Here is a 22,632-nt window from a genome sequence, read left to right as displayed (position 1 = left end):
TGAAGACCCAAAATCTGTCCTTCCAGAATAAAGACCCAAAATCTGTCCTTCCAGCATAAAGACCTTCCAGAGGAGAATGTCATCGCCATACCAAATCGCCTACAGAGTGATACGTTGTACCTCTTCACCACTCCCAAACATTGAAGTATTTAGGTTTCGTGCTGCCCTAAGCAACACAAAAATCGCCCCCCGCACGGAGAGACCCTGACACCAACCAACACCCCCCTCCCCCACAAAGAGTGCCTGACATTGACTAAACAACACCCCAGCCCCCCCCACCTGAGAGAGCCTTCCACTACCACCTCCCCCCATACACTGGCAACCCCACCACCTCGGTGAGAGAGAAGACACTCACCTTCACAGCTCATCCCCGGGAACAAGAGTCAGGCTCTGCATACACCATCAAGCAACCCGCAGCCTCTCTCAGATCCCACCTGGTCACCATGTTGCTTGTGTCCCCCCTTCCATCCCTTCTTTAAGGGGGCGGAGCTGCCTCCTGAAAATAGATGCTGCCCCCCTGAAAGATGCCGCCCTAGGCAAATGCCTTGTTTGCCTTGTGGTAAATACGCCCCTGCTCCCAAATCTTACACCGTTTCATTCATCGCTTCTAATAAAATTAAGAGTCGTTCACACCAGCAGCTGCATCAGACATGCTGGGAGGTTCACACAAATGAACTGGTTCAAATTTTACTGAAATGTAAGTGACAATTTTGTAAGTCCTCCCTCCGGCCTTCCCATCATTCTTGCACAGTTGTGTCGGCTCCTCTCCTGGACTGAAATGGTTTCCTCCGATTTCACAGCACACTGGGAGCTGCTCACAACGTGCATTAGAAGCTGCAGAAAGTCAGAGAGAGCTCCGCCTGAAAGCTGGAGGACACCCAGCATCATCTAGCACTTTGGAAGGGAGTAGAGACATGGTTTGCCAGCACTCTGTGTGCCTATGGAAGCACACAGCCTGGCTCGGCAGCGCCTCCATAACACTGGGCTTGCTAAGGAGGCACTCAGAGGAGGGAGGAGGGGACTGATTTGAATGGAGGTAATGGACCCAGGGTTGCTCTTAGAAACCATGGGGCCCCATACAGCCAACCTGACAGCCCCCCCCTCCCCCCCCCAAAAAAAACACAGTTTAGTATGCTTCCATTATGAATGAACACAGTGAGTGATTAGTACCAATAGCTCACTGTGTTCATTCAGGAAAGAAAGGGGTTGGTAAATGTGGGCAAACATATGGTGCACAAGACGGGTGCTGGGTTTGGGGTGCGGTCGCAATTACTGGAACCGATCCCCTGTATGGCTCTCTCTTCAACTTTCAGCTGCTGCAGAGAGTCTTACAGGGGATTGGTTCCAGTAATTGCCCCCCCCCCCACTGTGCTGATCACCCTACCCACCCACATCCAATTTACCCAGCTGCATGGGCCCCCCTGCTGGCCTGGGCCCCGTACAGGAGTACTTTTTTTATTTTAACCCCGCCCCAAAAATGTATCCTTTAGAATCGCTGTAGACATCAGCTTTAATAATGTTGCATCGATTTGCGTATTTTCTACAGGAATGGGGTAACTCATACCCTCCAATGGGGGGGGGGGGGACCCTCAGTAATACAGGCCATACATGGTTCAAATTCCGAGCGATTTTAAGTCCGAAAATCGGAAACGTCGTTCGCTCGGAAATCCGATGGGCGCCATCATTTATTTGGGCAGCACAGTGGCTAAGTGGTTATCACTTCCCCCTGGCAGTTCTAGGGTGGGTTTCCTCTGGGTACTCCTGTTTCCTCCCACACTCCAAAGACATGCTGGTAGAGTAATTGGATCCTGTCTTAATTGGCCCTACTATGTGTATGTATGAATGTGAGTTAGGGACCTTAGATTGTACGCTCCTCAGGGGCGGGGACTGATGTGAATGTACAATATATATTGACAGCTCTATATAAGTACCTGAAATAAATAAATAATTTCAAAAAATCAGCCGACCGAGTCATAAAGTTCACCCCATATAACAGGCGAAGCTTCTGTTCCTTCCAGGTCACGGCTCACGCGCCCAGGGGCGGACTGACCATTTGGAAACTCGGGCACTGCCCGAGGGCCCGGGGTCAGTAGGGGGCCCCATGAGATGCCCCTGGTACCTTTTTCATAGGCTTTTTTGAGTTTGGGCAAGGACACAGGGGCCCCATGATCTCCTATTGCCCGGGGGCCCCATGAGTTGTCAGTCCACCCCTGCACGCGCCTATTCTTTTCGGAAAATCGATCGTACGATTTGACCATCGTTGAGTCGAAAATCGGTCGTTTTTCACAAATTTTCCAACATGCCCGATCACCGTAAAGGGGAGGAACCACGAAAATCGGCCGGTGCCATTGACCCCACTAACAGAGGGAAAATCGGCCGATTATTCTTAGGTCTGGACCAGGGGCGGACTGGCAACTCATGGGGCCCCCGGGCAATAGGAAATCATGGGGCCCCTGTGTCCTTTCCCACACTCAAACCACACCCAAAAAAGCCTATGAAAGGTACTAGGGGCATCTCATGGGGCCCCCTACTGACCCCAGGCCATTGGGCAGTGCCCGGGTGCCCGAATGGTCAGTCCGCCCCTGGTCCGGACGAAAAATCGGTCGACTTTCGACCTATGTAAGTTCCACTCTAAAAGATATTTTAGAAAACTGCAGTGAACACGTGAAGCTTTCCAGAGCGGAGACAAAATTATTTTCCGAAATAATGTTCCCCCAGCAGGTGACTTATGTTTTTTTTTTTTTCTGAAGCTTTTTGTTGGCGCTGTCACGCTGCAATCATTCGTTTGCCTGCCTTCCAAAACCGATCGTCATGCCGGGTTTGGCCTCCAACACAAGTCTCCTGTCATCTGACACTGCGGACGGCTAGCCACACAAGCGTTGGGAGCACGGTTCCAGGAAATCGACCTAATCATAAAAAACCATGCGGTCGATCGTAATGCGCTCCACAAAATCAAATATTTGCTGAGATTTAGAAAAATAACCAAAAGAAAAAAAAAAACATTTCACAAATCGGCAAAAGGAATATAACTTTTTTCTCTCTCTCTCTTTACTTGTTTTTTTGGCAGAATTCAAGGAAGCCTTTTCGCTCTTTGATCGAACCCCTAACTGCGAGATGAAAATCACCTACGGACAATGTGGGGACGTTCTGAGGTCGCTGGGGCAGAATCCGACCAACGCTGAAGTCATGAAAGTCCTCGGACGGCCAAAACCAGAAGGTTAGCGAGTGTTTGTCATGTCCGCTTGCCAGCAGAATTAATGTTTTGCAAACAGGCCGAGTTTTTCCAGAGTTCTGTCAATTCAACTTTCTCTGGCTGAAGAGAAACCGGGAGGAGAGCGGAGAAAGACATTTGGTAGCGAGCAAACTGGCACAGGCCGACATTTTATTACATAATGCAAAACAGCTTTGCGGTTCTTTATTATTATTATTCGTTCTGAACTTTTTGGAAGCTAGAAAGATTAAAGACCAACTCTGAGCTGGATTATATTTTTTTTTTTTACGTGTGGAGCAATAATGACCCCTGAAGGAGCTGTTGGATCCTTAATGGGCTCTCCTGCCTTCTCAGTGGTGTCCTGCCCCAAAACACTTAACGACCCACCAACCCACCAGTAGCAACAATCAGATTTCAAGACGTGGAGCAATGACTCCTGAAGGAGCTGTTGGACCATTAATGGGCTCTCCTGCCTTCTCAATGGTGTCCTGCCGCAAAAACACTTAATGACCCACTAACCCACCAGTTGCAACAATCAGATTTCAAGACGTGTGGAGCAATGACCCCTGAAGGAGCTGTTGGATCTTTAATGGGCTCTCCTGCCTTCTCAATGGTGTCCTACCCCAAAACACTTAACGACCCACCAACCCACCAGTAGCAACAATCAGATTTCAAGACGTGTGGAGCAATGACCCCTGAAGGAGCTGTTGGATCTATAATGGGCTCTTCTACCTTCTCAATGGTGTCCTGCCCCAAAACCCTTAATGACCCACTTACCCACTAGTTGCAACAATCAGATTTCAAGACGTGTGGAGCAATAATGACCCCTGAAGGAGCTGTTGGAACTTTAATGGGCTCTCCTGCCTTCTCAATGGTGTCCTGCCCCAAAACACTTAACGACCCACTTACCCACCAGTACCAACAATCAGATTTCAAGACGTGGAGCAATGACCCCTGAAGGGGTTGTTGGATCCGTAATGGGCTCTCCTGCCTTCTGAATGGTGTCCTGCCCCAAAACACTTAATGACCCACCAACCCACCAGTAGCAACAATCAGATTTCAAGACGTGTGGAGCAATGACCCCTGAAGGGGCTGTTGGATCTTTAATGGGCTCTCCTGCCTTCTCAATGGTGTCCTGCCCCAAAACACTTAATGACCCACTTACCTACTAGTTGCAACAATCAGATTTCAAGACGTGTGGAGCAATGACTCCTGAAGGAGCTGTTGGAACTTTAATGGGCTCTCCTGCCTTCTCAATGGTTTCCTGCCCCAAAACACTTAACGACCCACTTACCCACCAGTAGCAACAATCAGATTTCAAGACGTGTGGAGCAATGACCCCTGAAGGAGCAGTGGGACCATTAATGGGCTCTCCTGCCTTCTCAATGGTGTCCTGCCCCAAAACACTTAACGACCCACAAACCCACCAGTAGCAACAATCAGATTTCAAGACGTGTGGAGCAATGACACTGAAGGAGCTGTTGGAACCATAATGGGCTCTCCTGCCTTCTCCATGGTGTCCTGCCCCAAAACACTTAACGACCCACCAACCCACCAGTAGCAACAATCAGATTTCAAGACGTGGAGCAATGACTCCTGAAGGAGCTGTTGGACCATTAATGGGCTCTCCTGCCTTCTCAATGGTGTCCTGCCCCAAAACACTTAATGACCCATTTACCCACCAGTTGCAACAATCAGATTTCAAGACGTGTGGAGCAATGACCCCTGAAGGCGCTGTTGGATACTTAATGGGCCCTCCTGCCTTCTCAATAGTGTCCTGCCCCAAAACACTTAACGACCCACCAACCCACCAGTAGCAACAATCAGATTTCAAGACGTGTGGAGCAATGACCCCTGAAGGAGCTGTCGGATCCATAATGGGCTCTCCTACCTTCTCAATGGTGTCCTGCCCCAAAACCCTTAATGACCCACTTACCCACTAGTTGCAACAATCAGATTTCAAGACGTGTGGAGCAATGACCCCTGAAGGGGCTGTTGGAACTTTAATGGGCTCTCCTGCCTTCTCAATGGTGTCCTGCCCAAAAACACTTAACGACCCACTTACCCACTAGTAGCAACAATCAGATTTCAAGACGTGTGGAGCAATGACCCCTGAAGGGGCTGTTGGATCTATAATGGGCTCTCCTGCCTTCTCAATGGTGTCCTACCCCAAAACACTTAATGACCCACCAACCCACCAGTAGCAACAATCAGATTTCAAGACGTGTGGAGCAATGACCCCTGAAGGAGCTGTTGGATATATAATGGGCTCTTTTGCCTTCTCAATGGTGTCCTACCCCAAAACACTTAACGACCCACTAACCCACCAGTAGCAACAATCAGATTTCAAGACATGTGGAGCAATGACCCCTGAAGGAGCTGTTGGACCATTAATGGGCTCTCCTGCCTTCTCAATGGTGTCCTGCCCAAAAACACTTAACGACCCACCAACCCACCAGTAGCAACAATCAGATTTCAAGACGTGTGGAGCAATGACCCCTGAAGGAGCTGTTGGATCTTTAATGGGCTCTCCTGCCTTCTCAATGGTGTCCTGCCCCAAAACACTTAACGACCCCCCAACCCACCAGTAGCAACAATCAGATTTCAAGACGTGTGGAGCAATGACCCCTGAAGGAGCTGTTGGATCTGCAATGGGCTCTCCTGCCTTCTCAATGGTGTCCTGCCCCAAAACACTTAATGACCCACTTACCTACTAGTTGCAACAATCAGATTTCAAGACGTGTGGAGCAATGACCCTAAAGGGGCTGTCGGACTATTAATGGGCTCTCCTGCCTTCTCAATTGTGTCCTGCCCCAAAACCCTTAATGACCCACTTACCCACTAGTTGCAACAATCAGATTTCAAGACGTGTGGAGCAATGACCCCTGAAGGAGCTGTTGGAACTTTAATGGGCTCTCCTGCCTTCTCAATGGTGTCCTGCCCCAAAACACTTAACGACCCACTTACCCACCAGTAGCAACAATCAGATTTCAAGACGTGTGGAGCAATGACCCCTGAAGGAGCAGTGGGACCATTAATGGGCTCTCCTGCCTTCTCAATGGTGTCCTGCCCCAAAACACTTAACGACCCACAAACCCACCAGTAGCAACAATCAGATTTCAAGACGTGTGGAGCAATGACACTGAAGGAGCTGTTGGATCCATAATGGGCTCTCCTGCCTTCTCCATGGTGTCCTGCCCCAAAACACTTAACGACCCACCAACCCACCAGTAGCAACAATCAGATTTCAAGACGTGTGGAGCAATGACACTGAAGGAGCTGTCAGATCCATAATGGGCTCTCCTGCCTTCTCAATGGTGTCCTGCCCCAAAACACTTAATGACCCACTTACCCACTAGTTGCAACAATCAGATTTCAAGACGTGTGGAGCAATGACCCCTGAAGGAGCTGTTGGAACTTTAATGGGCTCTCCTGCCTTCTCAATGGTGTCCTGCCCCAAAACACTTAACGACCCACCAACCCACCAGTAGCAACAATCAGATTTCAAGACGTGGAGCAATGACTCCTGAAGGAGCTGTTGGACCATTAATGGGCTCTCCTGCCTTCTCAATGGTGTCCTGCCCCAAAACCCTTAATGACCCACTTACCCACCAGTTGCAACAATCAGATTTCAAGACTTGTGGAGCAATGACCCCTGAAGGCGCTGTTGGATACTTAATGGGCCCTCCTGCCTTCTCAATAGTGTCCTGCCCCAAAACACTTAACGACCCACCAACCCACCAGTAGCAACAATCAGATTTCAAGACGTGTGGAGCAATGACCCCTGAAGGAGCTGTCGGATCCATAATGGGCTCTCCTACCTTCTCAATGGTGTCCTGCCCCAAAACCCTTAATGACCCACTTACCCACTAGTTGCAACAATCAGATTTCAAGACGTGTGGAGCAATGACCCCTGAAGGGGCTGTTGGAACTTTAATGGGCTCTCCTGCCTTCTCAATGGTGTCCTGCCCAAAAACACTTAACGACCCACTTACCCACTAGTAGCAACAATCAGATTTCAAGACGTGTGGAGCAATGACCCCTGAAGGGGCTGTTGGATCTATAATGGGCTCTCCTGCCTTCTCAATGGTGTCCTACCCCAAAACACTTAATGACCCACCAACCCACCAGTAGCAACAATCAGATTTCAAGACGTGTGGAGCAATGACCCCTGAAGGAGCTGTTGGATATATAATGGGCTCTTTTGCCTTCTCAATGGTGTCCTACCCCAAAACACTTAACGACCCACTAACCCACCAGTAGCAACAATCAGATTTCAAGACATGTGGAGCAATGACCCCTGAAGGAGCTGTTGGACCATTAATGGGCTCTCCTGCCTTCTCAATGGTGTCCTGCCCAAAAACACTTAACGACCCACCAACCCACCAGTAGCAACAATCAGATTTCAAGACGTGTGGAGCAATGACCCCTGAAGGAGCTGTTGGATCTTTAATGGGCTCTCCTGCCTTCTCAATGGTGTCCTGCCCCAAAACACTTAACGACCCCCCAACCCACCAGTAGCAACAATCAGATTTCAAGACGTGTGGAGCAATGACCCCTGAAGGAGCTGTTGGATCTGCAATGGGCTCTCCTGCCTTCTCCATGGTGTCCTGCCCCAAAACACTTAACGACCCACCAACCCACCAGTAGCAACAATCAGATTTCAAGACGTGTGGAGCAATGACACTGAAGGAGCTGTCGGATCCATAATGGGCTCTCCTGCCTTCTCAATGGTGTCCTTCCCCAAAACACTTAATGACCCACTTACCCACTAGTTGCAACAATCAGATTTCAAGACGTGTGGAGCAATGACCCCTGAAGGAGCTGTTGGAACTTTAATGGGCTCTCCTGCCTTCTCAATGGTGTCCTGCCCCAAAACACTTAACGACCCACCAACCCACCAACCCACCAGTAGCAACAATCAGATTTCAAGACGTGTGGAGCAATGACCCCTGAAGGGGCTGTTGGATCTTTAATGGGCTCTCCTGCCTTCTCAATGGTGTCCTGCCCCAAAACACTTAATGACCCACTTACCCACTAGTTGCAACAATCAGATTTCAAGACGTGTGGAGCAATGACCCCTGAAGGGGCTGTCGGACCATTAATGGGCTCTCCTACCTTCTCAATGGTGTCCTGCCCCTAAACACTTAACGAGACACCAACCCACCAGTAGCAACAATCAGATTTCAAGACGTGTGGAGCAATGACCCCTGAAGGAGCTGTCAGATCCATAATGGGCTCTCCTGCCTTCTCAATGGTGTCCTGCCCCAAAACACTTATTGACCCACTTACCCACCAGTAGCAACAATCAGATTTCAAGACGTGTGGAGCAATGACCCCTGAAGGAGCTGTCGGATCCATAATGGGCTCTCCTGCCTTCTCAATGGTGTCCTGCCCCAAAACACTTAACGACCCACTTACCCACCAGTACCAACAATCAGATTTCAAGACGTGTGGAGCAATGACTCCTGAAGGGGTTGTTGGATCTGTAATGGGCTCTCCTGCCTTCTCAATGGTGTGCTGCCCCAAAACACTTAATGACCCACTTACCCACCAGTTGCAACAATCAGATTTCAAGACGTGTGGAGCAATGACCCCTGAAGGAGCTGTCGGATCTTTAATGGTCTCTCCTGGCTTCTCAATGGTGTCCTGCCCCAAAACACTTAATGACCCACCAACCCACCAGTAGCAACAATCAGATTTCAAGAAGTGTGGAGCAATGACCCCTGAAGGAGCTTTCGGATCCATAATGGGCTCTCCTGCCTTCTCAATGGTGTCCTGCCCCAAACCACTTAACGACCCACCAACCCACCAGTAGCAATAATCAGATTTCAAGATGTGTGGAGCAATGACCCCCTGAAGGAGCTGTTGGACCATTAATGGGCTCTCCTGCCTTCTCATCGGTGTCCTGCCCCAAAACACCTAACGACCCACCAACCCACCAGTAGCAACAATCAGATTTCAAGACGTGTGGAGCAATGACCCCTGAAGGGGCTGTTGGATCTTTAATGGGCTCTCCTGCTTTCTCAATGGTGTCCTGCCCCAAAACACTTAATAATCCACTTACCCACTAGTTGCAACAATCAGATTTCAAGACGTGTGGAACAATGACCCCTGAAGGGGCTGTCGGACCATTAATGGGCTCTCCTACCTTCTCAATGGTGTCCTGCCCCAAAACACTTAACGACCCACCAACCCATCAGTAGCAACAATCAGATTTCAAGACGTGTGGAGCAATGACCCCTGAAGGAGCTGTCGGATCCATAATGGGCTCTCCTGCCTTCTCAATGGTGTCATGCCCCAAACCACTTAACGACCCACCAACCCACCAGTAGCAATAATCAGATTTCAAGACGTGTGGAGCAATGACCCCTGAAGGAGCTGTCGGATCCATAATGGGCTCTCCTGCTTTCTCAATGGTGTCCTGCCCCAAAACACTTAACGACCCACCAACCCACCAGTAGCAATAATCAGATTTCAAGACGTGTGGAGCAATGACTCCTGAAGGGGTTGTTGGATCTGTAATGGGCTCTCCTGCCTTCTCAATGGTGTGCTGCCCCAAAACACTTAATGACCCACTTACCCACTAGTTGCAACAATCAGATTTCAAGACGTGTGGAGCAATGACCCCTGAAGGAGCTGTCGGATCTATAATGGTCTCTCCTGGCTTCTCAATGGTTTCCTGCCCCAAAACACTTAATGACCCACCAACCCACCAGTAGCAACAATCAGATTTCAAGGCCGCTAATCCTCTTTTGCAAAATATATTGGCTCAGTTGTCTTGGGTAGAGGGTTAGGAGATGCAGGACACCCAAAAACTTAAACAAAAGTTCCCTCCACTCAGTAGACCTCCCAATTTTTTTAGGCTTAGATGGGTTACTGTCTGCCAGTATCTTTCGTTCTTAGCTGTAGGACTTTTTAGGCTTCTGCCACAGACCAATTTAGACTCTGTAGGCCCAGATGATGAGTAGCTACCTTTCATTTTATTCTGCCTCTGCCACAGTCTAGTGTAGATAAGTCCAGATGGGTGGCAACCTTTCAGCTACTTCAGCCTCTGCCACAGGCTGTTGTAGGTTCTGTAGGCACAGATGGTTGGCTAACTCTCAGTTTCTTCAGCCTCTGTCACAGGCCAGTGTATATTTAATAGGCCCAGAAGGGTGGCTACTTTTCAGTTACTTCAGCCTCTGCCATAGGCCAGTGTAGATTTGGTAGGCCCAGATGGTTGGCTAACTTTCAGCTTCTTCATCCTCTGCCAAAGGCTAGTGTAGATTCTATAGACCCAGATGGGTGGCTACCTTTCAGCTACTTCAGCCTCAGCCACAGGCTAGTGTAGATTCTGTAGGCCCAGGTGGTTGGCTAGCTCAGTTTCTTCAGCCTCTGCCACAGGCTAGTGTAGATTCTGTAGGCCCAGGGGGTTTGCTAGCTCAGTTTCTTCAGCCTCTGTCACAGGCCAGTGTAGATTCTGTAGGCCCAGGGGGTTGGCTAACTCGCAGTTTCTTCAGCCTCTGCCACAGGCTAGTGTAGATTCTATAGATCCAGATGGGTGGCTACCTTTCAGCTACTTCAGCCTCAGCCACAGGCTAGTGTAGATTCTGTAGGCCCAGGGGGTTGGCTAACTCGCAGTTTCTTCAGCCTCTGCCACAGGCTAGTGTAGATTCTATAGATCCAGGCGGGTGGCTACCTTTAAGTTTCTTCAGCCTCTGTCACAGTCCAATGTAGATTCTGTAGGACCAGGTGAGTAGCTAGCTTTCAGTTTCCAGCATCTTTTGTTCTCTGCCTTAAGTCAGCTGTAGGACTTTCTAGGCTTTTGCCACAGACCAGTGTAGACTCTGTAGACCCCGATGATGAGTAGCTACCTTTCATTTTATTGAGCCTCTGCCACAGTCTAGTGTAGATTCTGTAGGCCCAGATAGGTGGCAACCTTTCAGCTACTTCAGCCTCTGCCACAGGCCACTGTAGGTTATGAAGGCCCAGATGGTTGGCTAACTCAGTTTCTTCAGCCTCTGCCGAAGGCTAGTGTAGATTCTGTAGGCCCAGGTGGTTGGCTAACATTCATTTTCTTCAGCCTCTGACACAGGCCAGTGTATATTCTATAGGCCCAGATGGGTGGCTACCTTTCAGGTACTTCAGCCTCTGCCACAGGCCAATTTAGATTCTGTAGGCCCAGATGGTTGGGTAACTTTCAGTTTCTTCAGCCTTTGCCACAGGCCAGTGTAGGTTCTGTAGGCCCGGATGGGTGGCTAACTCTCAGTTTCCAGTATCTTTTGTTCTATGCTTTAGGTCAGCTGTAGGACTTTCTAGGCTTCTGCCACAGACCAGTTTAGACTCTGTAGGCCCAGATGATGAGTAGCTACCTTTCATTTTTTCAGCCTTTGCCACAGTCTAGTGTAGATTCTATAGGTCCAGGTGGGTGGCAACCTTTCAGCTACTTCAGCCTCTGTCACAGGCCAGTGTAGGTTCTGTAGGCCCAGGTGGTTGGCTAACATTCATTGTCTTCAGCCTCTGTCACAGGCCAGTGTAGGTTCTATACGCCCAGGTGGTTGGCTAACATTCATTGTCTTCAGCATCTGCCTCAGGCCAGTGTATATTCTATAGGCCCAGATGGTTGGCAACCTTTCAGGTACTTCAGCCTTTGCCACAGGCCAGTGTAGATTCTGTAGGCCCAGGGGGTTGACTAACTCTCAGCTTCTTCAGCCTCTGCCAAAGGCCAATGTAGATTCTCTAGGCCCAGACGTGTGGCTACATAGCTCCCAACTGTCCCTGATTTCGAAAGACTGTCCCTAATTTGGAACAAAGTCCCTCTGTCCCTTTTTCCTCCTCATTTGTCCCTCATTTTGGTCTGATCTAAATGGTTGTATATAAAATGCTCTAGTTATCTTTCATAAAGTGTTTCCCAGTGCTAAACCATTCATCCAGTTTCAAAATGTTTGCATTGGTAAATTTCAAAAGCCAATGTAAAGGAACAGAAGTGGTAAAATAATCACTTGTGGGTTTAACTGATCATTTATTTTGTATAATTATTTAAGGGGGGGCAGGCCAGAGGTTGTGTCCTATGCATACATATTTTTGCTAACAGGTGCCCCTCGTTCCTATCGCAAAAAGATGGGAGGTATGTGGCTAACTTTCGGTTACTTCAGCCTCTGTCACAGGTCAGTGTAGATTCTGTAGGCCCAGGTGGTTGGCCAACATTCAGTTTATTCTGCCTACTACAGGCCAGTTTAAGACTCTTCCAAGCTTCTGCCACAGGCCAGATTGGAGCATGCTGGGCCCAGGTCAGCTAGGAGAACATACACCTACCAAAACACTGTGTTGATGTCATCGTGTCAGTCCCATTCTCTGCACCATTGAGGACCGTCCACCACCAGGAGAAGACCAGGAAGAAGATGACACATTATGTCTCTTCTCATTGGACTACACCTTGCTGATTTTGGGTGTCCTGCTCCCATGCCCCAGTCTCCCACAGCTGACTTATTAAGGGGCATTAACTCCACCAACTACTTCACCACAGGAGAGGCTACACCTACCAAAACACTGTGTTAATGTCATCATGTCAGTCCCACTTTTCTGCACCATTGAGGACCGTCCACCACCAGGAGAAGACCAAGGAAGAAGATGACACATCACGTCTCTTCTCAAAGGACTACACCTTGCTGATCAGGGGTGTCCTGTTCCCATGCCCTAGCTCGGCTACACCTACCAAAACACTGTGCTGATGTCATCATGTCAGTCCCATTCTCTGCACCATTGAGGACCATCCACCAACAGAAGAAAACCAAGGAGGAAGATGACACATTGCGTCTCTTCACATAGGACTACACCTTACTGATCAGGGGTGTCCTGCTCCCATGCCCTAGCTCAGCTACACCTACAAAAACATTGTGTTGATGTCATCATGTCAGTCCCATTCTCTGCACCATTGAGGACCGTCCACCAACAGAAGAAGACCAAGGAGGAAGATGACACATTGCATCTCTTCACATAGGACTACACCTTGCTGATCAGGGGTGTCCTGCTCCCATGCCCTAGCTCGGCTACACCTACCAAAACACTTTGCTGATGTCATCATGTCAGTCCCATTCTCTGCACCATTGAGGACCATCCACCAGCAGGAGAAGACCAAGAAGGAAGATGACACATCACGTCTCTTCTCATAGGACTACACCTTGGTTATTAGGGGAGTCCTGCTCCCATACCTCAGTCCCCCACAGCTGGCATATTAAGGGGCATCAACTCCACCCTCTACATCACCACAGGAGGGGCTACACCTACCAAAACATTGTGATGATGTCATCATGTAAGTCCCATTCTCTGCACCATTGAGGACTATCCACTAGCAGGAGAAAACCAAGGAAGAAGATGACACATCATTTCTCTTCTCATAGGACTACACCTTGTTGATTAGGGGTGTCCTGCTCCCATCCCCAGTCCCCCCCAGTTGGCATATTAAGGGGCATCAACTCCACCAACTACATCACCACAGGAGGGGCTACACCTACCAAAACATTGTGTTGATGTCATCATGTCAGTCCCATTCTGTCCACCATTGAGGACCGTCCATCAACAGAAGAAAACCAAGGAAGAAGATGACACATCACATCTCTTCTCATAGGACTACACCTTGGTTATTAGGGTAGTCCTGCTCCCATGCTCCAGTCTCCCACAGCTGACTTATTAAGGGGCATCAACTCCACACTACATCACCACAGGAGGGGCTACACCTACCAAAACACTGTGTTGATGTCATCATGTCAGTCCCATTCTCTGCACCCCTGAGGACCATCCACCACCAGGAGAAGACCAAGGAAGAAGATGAGACATCACATCTCTTCTCATAGGACTACACCTTGCTGATCAGGGTGTCCTGTTCCCATGCCCTAGCTCGGCTACACCTACCAAAACATTGTGTCGATGTCATCATGACAGTCCTATTCTCTGCACCATTGAAGACCGTCCACCACCAGGAGAAGACCAAGGAAGAAGATGACATATCACGTCACGTGACCAACTAGGAGACTTTAGGAAAAGACCAGTAAAAAACAATACAATACCACTTAAGTGAGGTAGGAGGACCACGGGGGGGTTAGAATAGAGTTGGCCTTTAGTCACCTAACCTGTAGGCAGCCATATTGTAGGTAGGTTGATGCCGGTGTCCTGCGGCTTCAACACTTTCTCAGTCATTTGCTCACAACAAGCAGGAGGCAAGTGAAGGGGGAACTCTTGATCTGCGAATGTGTTTTGAGTCACTGTCTCAGAACGCACTGGGTGAGCAAGCCAACCTATTGGGTCAGCAAGCCAACCCATTGGGTCAGCAAGCCAACTCATTAGGTCAACAAGCCAACCCACTGGGTCAGCAAGCCAACCTATTAGGTCAGCAAGCCAACCCATTGGGTCAGCAAGCCAACCTGCACGTTTTTTTAGATGGTGGCCAGTAGGTACCCTCACGATAGGTTTCTGAGACATTGGGGCATGTGTAGACCAATCAATGTATCAACAGAGCAGATGACGGTACCCAGTGCACATTCAGAGGTTTGAGTATTTAGGTTAGGTTGATCCCGATCCACCCATCGAAAAAAAAAAAAAACTAAAAACAACAAATAAAAATGCGAAATAATGGAATTTTATGTCTTTTGCAGAACTGAACACTAAACTGATGGACTTTGACACCTTCCTGCCCATGATGCAGCACATCTCCAGGTCCAAGGAGAAGGGAACCTACGAGGACTTTGTAGAGGGATTGCGCGTCTTCGACAAAGAAGGCAACGGCACCGTCATGGGCGCTGAGATCCGGCACGTCCTGGCGACTCTAGGTGCGGAGGCAAATTATTTAAGGTGGACTTTTGACCGTCCAAATCTTTATGCGTACATTCCTGACCTACAACAATTCTCAGAGAAGGTCCAACTTTTACCATTCCTTGGCACCAGTCAGTGGCCTTGCGTAGGCCGAGACACACATACCTGGATTCAGTTTGCAGGAGGTTCCTTCAACAGCTCACAGGTTTGGACTTTGACCCAAACCCCGTCGAAGTGAATGTGAGCCAAATCACATAAATTCTGACCATTATTAATAGGAATTAAACAAATAGCATGGAGAAAATGTACTACTGCTAAAAAAAATAAAAAGAAAAAAGAAATAAAATGCAAAATTTCTTTAAAAAGCATGCCTGGGTGATGCCTTAAGAAAAAAAAAGGGGCATGGGAATCCCCTTGTATATTCATATCTGAGCTTTAAAGGTCTGGTATTTATTTGGAGAGGACTTTTGGAGGTCCTCCAGTATACCTACTAAACCCATAAAGGTCTACTATGTATTTTTGGGGGTTTTTTAACCTTTTTCCAATTTAAAAAAAAAAATGTAAATGCAAAATTTCTTTAAAAAACATGCCTAGGTGATGCCTTCAACCTGCCTGTGTGTTTGGGCGCTTGTAAAAATACAACCCACTACTTACAGAAGAAAAAAAAATTGCCAGTAAATAATGTTCCCATAGCAGCTTAATTTTCTTTGTAACAAAAAAACAAAAATTAAAATGCAAAATTTCTTTAAAAAGCATGCCTGGGTGATGCATTCAAAAAAAAAAAAAAAAAGGGCATGGGAACCCCTTTGAATATATACAGTCAGGTCCATAAATATTGGGACATCGACACAATTCTAACATTTTTGGCTCTATACACCACCACAATGGATTTGAAATGAAACGAACAAGATGTGCTTTAACGGCAGACTGTCAGCTTTAATTTGAGGGTATTTACATCCAAATCAGGTGAACAGTGTAGGAATTACAACAGTTTGCATATGTGCCTCCCACTTTTTAAGGTACCAAAAGTAATGGGACAGAATAATAATCATAAATCAAACTTTCACTTTTTAATACTTGGTTGCAAATCCTTTGCAGTCAATGACAGCCTGAAGTGTGGAACGCATAGACATCACCAGACGCTCGGTGTCATCCCTGGTGATGCTCTGCCAGGCCTCTACTGCAACTGTCTTCAGTTCCTGCTTGTTCTTGGGGCATTTTCCCTTCAGTTTTGTCTTCAGCAAGTGAAATGCTCAATCGGATTCAGGTCAGGTGATTGACTTGGCCATTGCAGAACATTCCACTTCTTCCCCTTAAAAAACTCTTTGGCTGCTTTTGCAGTCTGCTTTGGGTCATTGTCCATCTGCACTGTGAAGCGTTCAATGAGTTGTGAAGCATTTGGCTGAATATGAGCCGATAATATTCCCGAAACACTTCACAATTCATCCGGCTGCTTCTGTCAGCAGTCACATCATCAATAAATACAAGAGAAGCAGTTCCATTGGCAGCCATACATGCCCACGCCATGACACTACCACCACCATGATCACTGATGAGGTGGTATGCTTAGGATCATGAGCAGTTCCTTCTCCATCCTCTTCTCTTCCCATCACTCTGGTACAAGTTGATGTCGGTCTCCTCTGTCCATAGGATGTTGTTCCAGAGCTGTGAAGGCTTTTTTAGATGTTGTTTGGCAAACTCTAATCTGGCCTTCCTGTTTCTGAGGCTCACCAATGGTTTCCATTTTGTGGTGAACCCTCTGTATTCACTCTGGTGAAGTCTTCTCCTGATTGGTGACTTTGACACACATACACCTACCTCCTGGAGAGTGTTCTTGATCTGGCCAACTGTTGTGAAGGGTGTTTTCTTCACCAGGGAAAGAATTCTTCGGTCATCCACCACAGTTGTTTTCCGTGGTCTTCCGGGTCTTTTGGTGTTGCTGAGCTTACTGGTGCGTTCCTTTTTTTTAAGAATGTTCCAAACAGTTGTTTTGGCGACGCCTAATGTTTTTGCTATCTCTCTGATGGGTTTGTTTTGTTTTTTCAGCCTAATGATGGCTTCACTGATAGTGACAGCTCTTTGGATCTCATCTTCAGAGTTGACAGCAACAGATTCCAAATGCAATTAGCACACTTGAAATGAACTCTGGACCTTTTATCTGCTCATTGTAATTGGGATAATGAGGGAATAACACACACCTGGCCAAGGAACAGCTGAGAAGCCAATTGTCCCATTACGTTTGGTCCCTTAACAAGTGGGAGGCACATATGCAAACTGTTGTAATTCCTACACCGTTCACCTGATTTGGATGTAAATACCCTCAAATTAAAGCTGACAGTCTGCAGTTAAAGCACATCTTGTTCGTTTCATTTCAAATCCATTGTGGTGTATAGAGCCAAAAATGTTAGAATTGTGTCCATGTCCCAATATTTATGGACCTGACTGTATATCTGAGCTTTAAAGGTCTGGTATTTATTTGGAGGGGACTTTTGGAGGCCCCCCAGTATACCTACTAAACCCATAAAGGTCTACTATGTATTTTGGGGGGCTTTTTAACCTTTTTCCAATTAAAAAAAAAAAAGTTAAATGCTAAATTTCTTTAAAAAGCATGCCTGGGCGATGCCTTCAACCTGCCTGTGTGTTTGGGCACATTTAAAAATAAAACCCACTAGTAACAGAAGAAAAAAAAATAAATTGACAGTAAATAACGTTCCCTTAGCAGCTTAATTTTCTTTGTACAAAAAAAAAAAAAGAAAAAGGTCACGGGAACCCCTTCAGATATACATATCTGAGCTTTAAAGGTCTGGTATTTATTTGGAGGGGACTTTTGGAGGTCCCCCAGTATACAGTGAGGAACAGAAGTATGTGAACCCCCTGCGAATTCTGCAAGTTCTCCCACTTCTCCATCATGGAGGGTCTGACATTCACATTGCAGGGGATTCCCACTCTGAGGACAGAATTCAGGAGATCACATTGTATGATTTGTAAAGAATGTATTTGTCTTGCACGGCTGAACAGAAGTATTTGAACCCCTGAGAAGATCCGTGTTAATATTTGGTACAGAAGCCTTTGTCTGCAATTAAAGAGGTCAGACGTTTCCTGTAGTCCCTGACCAGGTTTGCACTGCAACAGGGATTTAGGCCGACTCCTCCACACCGATCTCCTCTACATCTGTCAGGTTTCGGGGCTGTCGCTGAGCAACACGGAGTTTCAGCTCCCTCCAAAGATGTTCTATTGGATTTAGGTCTGGCTAGGCCACTCCAGAACCTTGATATGCTTCTTACGGAGCCACTCCTTGGTTCTCCTGGCTGTGTGCTTCGGGTCGTTGTCATGTTGGAAGACCCAGCCACCACCCATCTTCAATGCTCTGACTGAGGGAAGGAGGTTGTTGCTCAAAATCTCACAATAAAAGGCCCCATTCATCCTCTCCTTAATACAGTGCAGTCATCCTGTCCCCTTCGCAGAAAAGCACCCCCAAAGCATGATGTTACCACCACCATGCTTCACAGTAGGGATGGTGTTCTTGGGATGCAACTCGTCCTTCTTTTTCCTCCAAACACGACGAGTGAAGTTTAGACCAAGAAGTTCTACTTTGGTCTCATCTGACCACATGACTTTCTCCCATGCCTCCTCTGGATCATCCAGATGGTCATTGGCAACCTTCAGACGGGCCTGGACACGTGATGACTGGAGCAGGGAAACCTTCAGACGGGCCTGGACATGTGATGACTGGAGCAGGGGAACCTTCAGACGGGCCTGGACATGTGATGACTGGAGCAGGGGAACCTTCAGACGGGCCTTAACATGTGATGACTGGAGCAGGGGAACCTTCAGACGGGCCTGGACATGTGATGACTGGAGCAGGGGAACCTTCAGACGGGCCTGGACACGTGATGACTTGAGCAGGGGAACCTTCCGTGCAATGCATGATTGGAAACCATGACGGCGTAGTGTTCTACCGACAGTGACCTGTGAAACTGTGGTCCCAGCTCTCTTCATGTCATTGACCAGCTCCTCCCTTGTAGTTCTGGGCTGATTCCTCACCTTTCTTCTCATCAGTGATCCCCCACGAGGGGAGATCTTTCATGGAGCCCCAGTCCGAGGGAGACTGACAGTCGTCTTTAGCCTCTTCCATTGTCTAACAATTGCTCCAACAGTTGATCTATTTTCACCAAGCTGCTTGGCAATTGCCCCGTAGCCCTTTCCAGCCTTGTGGAGGTCCACAATTTTGTCTCTGGTGTCTGTTGACAGCTCTTTCGTCTTGCCCATGGTAGTAGTTGGCGTCTGACTGACTGTGGGGTGGACAGGTGACTTTAAAGAGCTCAGACAGGTGCTACTAAGTTAGATGAATGAGTGGAGTAGAGGGGGACTTTATAAAGGCGCAGTAACAGATCTTTGAGAGCCAGAATTCTTGCTGTTTCTTAGGTGTTCAAATACTTCTGTTCAGCCGTGCGAGACAAATACATTCTTTACAAATCATACAATGTGATCTCCTGAATTTTTAAAAAAAATTCTGTCTCTCAGAGTGGGAATGCCCCTACAATGTAAATTTCAGACCCTCCATGATGGAGAAGTGGGAGAACTTGCAAAATCGCAGGGGGTTCAAATACTTCTGTTCCTCACTGTACATACTAAACCCATAAAGGTCTACTATGTATTTTAGGGGGACTTTTTAACCTTTTTCCGATTAAAAAAAAATGCTTGCTGGGAAATGTTAATTACCAGAATTTGGTTTTCTTTTGAAACTATCATTTTTGTTGTAGTTCATCTACAGCAGAATTGAGAAAAAAGCAGAAAAAAAATTTGTGGGGTCCACCCCAAAATTTTTACCAGAACTTTCATGCATGATGAAGGTTTTTAAGGGGGAGCCCCATGTAAAAAAAATGTAGTTCCATTTCCAGTCCTTCTGTGAAGCATGTCCCTTCCTACTTCACAGCTTACACGTGAGTTGATGCATTTATGAGGGACACTGCTGAGCTCATGCCCTCTCCACCCGCCCAGCGTACCTGTGCCACATCACGCCCAGTGACAGAACATGGTCCCGCCTAGCACCCAGCGCGGACCTCGTACATGCTCTCACTTATGGTAACTCCCTCAGCCTTGCCGTACCCCCTGATAAAGCTGTGGGTCTCCGTATTGGTTTGGTCCTGCCTAGCACCTAGCGTGGACCTTCGATCATGCTCTCACTTTTGGTAACTCCATCAGCCTTGCCGTACCCCCTGGTGAAGCTGCGGGTCTCCGTATTGGTTTGGTCCTGCCTAGCACCTAGCACGGACCTCGTACATGCTCTCACTTATGGTAACTCCCTCAGCCTTGCCGTACCCCCTGGTAAAGCTGTGGGTCTCCGTATTGGTTTGGTCCTGCCTAGCACCTAGCGTGGACCTTCGATCATGCTCTCACTTACGGTAACTCCATCAGCCTTGCCGTACCCCCTGGTGAAGCTGCGGGTCTCCGTATTGGTTTGGTCCTGCCTAGCACCTAGCGCGGACCTCGTACATGTTCTCACTTACAGTAACTCCCTCAGCCTTGCTGTACCCCCTGGTGAAGCTGCGGGTCTCCGTATTGGTTTGATCCTGCCTAGCACCTAGCGTGGACCTCGATTATGCTCTCACGGTAACTCCCTCAGCCTTACTGTACCCCTTGGTGAAGCTGCAGGTCTCAGTATTGGTTTGGTTCTGGTTTTTCTGGGAAAAGAACCTCTGGGGAGGGAGCCAGATTACCGACCCCATCGCTAATGAAGAACCCTCCACCCAGCCAGGTACCACTCTGCACGATAGGCTGCTGTACACTATACACCGTTACTTGGTTCCCCGTAGCACTCCTCTTTCACTTGGCTTGCGGAGTTAACCCTTTGAGTGGTGGCCTTGCTTCATACCCCATATGGGCTCTACTGGCCCAAGTTCTTTCATACGCCGGAGACCATCATGCACCCCTTTAAATGTCTTCAGGCCAGGCTTAGAACAGCTGATGCAACGCTTACTTATCGATCTGTAGAACTGTCCAACATGAATGGTAAGGAGAACATTCCATAATTCACAAAGTGGTGGCCCAGGCAACAAGGTGTTAGTCCAATGCTGGCAGTTCCCATGTTGTGCCATTGCTCCGGTCATCCGATACCTTCAGGGCACAGCAGTCCCCTTCGTAACTCCATGGGATTATGGCATCCTGGCTAGGCATGGGCTCTCTGCAGTAGCTGGAGATGACATCCTTTGGCTTGTCTCCACCTTCTTCCCATGCGGATTGACCAGTGAGCGGTGCCCTCCCTCTTTTTTATAATAGCACAGGGAAAAGGGCAGAGCCCAGAAAAGTCTGGGAAATTGCAGAGACAGACTTAACCCCTTCCCAGTCTGGGCAGCCTGACTCACTTGCTAGCAGAAAATGTTCTCTTTGTAGGCAACCTGAGTCTGGGCTGAGGGTCTGGATGGATCTGGCCTGGAGAAGGACTGTCTCACTGGACGTTTCTGGAGGAAGCTGGAGGGTGGCAGCTGTCCTGGGGAGTTGGGAGTAAAGACCCTGAACTGATCCCTGTGACCATGTAGGGCTTGGATATAATTATGGCTATCGGTAGTCGTGTATAGGCGTGTAATCAGACACCAGACAAATTTGCCTCATGATCCAAAGCTGTGAGGCCTTAAACTGCTCAGAAATTTCCCTCAGGGTCCCCAGCATCTAGGTCTTAGACCGCTCATAAACTTGCCTCAGGGTCCCCAGCGTCTATGTCTTAGACCACTCAGAAACTTGCCTCAGGGTCCCTAGTGTCTAGGTCTTAGACAGCTCTGAAACTTGCCTCATGGTTCCCAGCATCTACGTCTTAGACCGCTCAGAAACTTCCCTCAGAGTCCCCAGCGTCTAGGTCTTAGACCGCTCAGAAACTTCCCTTAGTGTCCCCAGCGTCTACGTCTTAGACCGCTCAGAAACTTGCCTCAGGGTCCCCAGGGTCTACGTCTTAGACAGCTCAGAAACTTGCCTCAGGGTCCCTAGTGTCTAGGTCTTAGACCACTCAGAAACTTCCCTCATGGTTCCCAGCGTCTATGTCTTAGACAGCTCAGAAACTTCTCTCATGGTCCCCAGCATCTATGTCTTAGACCGTTGAGAAACGTACCTCCTGATCTCCAGCATCTTCATCTTAGACCGCTCAGAAACTCAGGGCCGGTGCAAGGATTTTTGTGACAGAAGGGGAGAAGTTGCACAAGAGGGGGGCAATGAGAAAGGTGGGGGGCAGTGGGACAGGAGGAGGGCAGTAGAGATAGGGCAGAAGGACAGGTGGGGGGGCATTGGGACAGGAGGGGAGCAGCATCATAGGAGGGGTAGAGCAGGACAGGAGGGGGGCTGCAGGACAGGAGGGGGGCTGGAGGACAGGAGGAGGGCAGTGTGAGATGTTGGGGCAGAAGGACAGGAGGGGAGCAGCATCACAGGAGGGGTGCAGCAGGACAGGAGGGGGGGCAGCAGGACAGGAGGGGAGCAGCATCACAGGAGGGGGGGCAGCAGGACAGGAGGGGGAGCAGCAGGACAGGAGGGGTGCAGCAGGACAGAAGGGGTGCAGCAGGACAGGAGGGGGGCAGCAGGACAGGAGGGCAGTGTGAGATGTTGGGGCGGAAGGACAGGAGGGGGGCAGCAGGACAGGAGGGGTG

The 22,632-nt window shown here is 48.5% G+C and overlaps 1 protein-coding gene across 1 annotated transcript in view; it reads left to right on the top strand.

Annotated features, from left to right (window-relative positions):
- Window positions 1–22,632, top strand: part of LOC149438977 (myosin light chain 3-like) — a 61,613-nt gene that overhangs the window by 11,929 nt on the left and 27,052 nt on the right. Inside the window, exons 3-4 of the mRNA XM_089659615.1 lie at window positions 3,068–3,217; window positions 14,845–15,018. Of these exons, the coding sequence (XP_089515741.1) occupies window positions 3,068–3,217; window positions 14,845–15,018 (324 nt within the window). The remainder of the gene's footprint in view (window positions 1–3,067; window positions 3,218–14,844; window positions 15,019–22,632) is intronic.

This window comes from Staurois parvus, unplaced genomic scaffold, assembly GCF_062004578.1.
Source record: "Staurois parvus isolate SC_StPar_1 unplaced genomic scaffold, SC_StPar_1.0 ptg001173l, whole genome shotgun sequence".
NCBI classification, from domain to species: domain Eukaryota; kingdom Metazoa; phylum Chordata; class Amphibia; order Anura; family Ranidae; genus Staurois; species Staurois parvus.
This window is presented reverse-complemented; position numbering and strand designations above follow the sequence as displayed.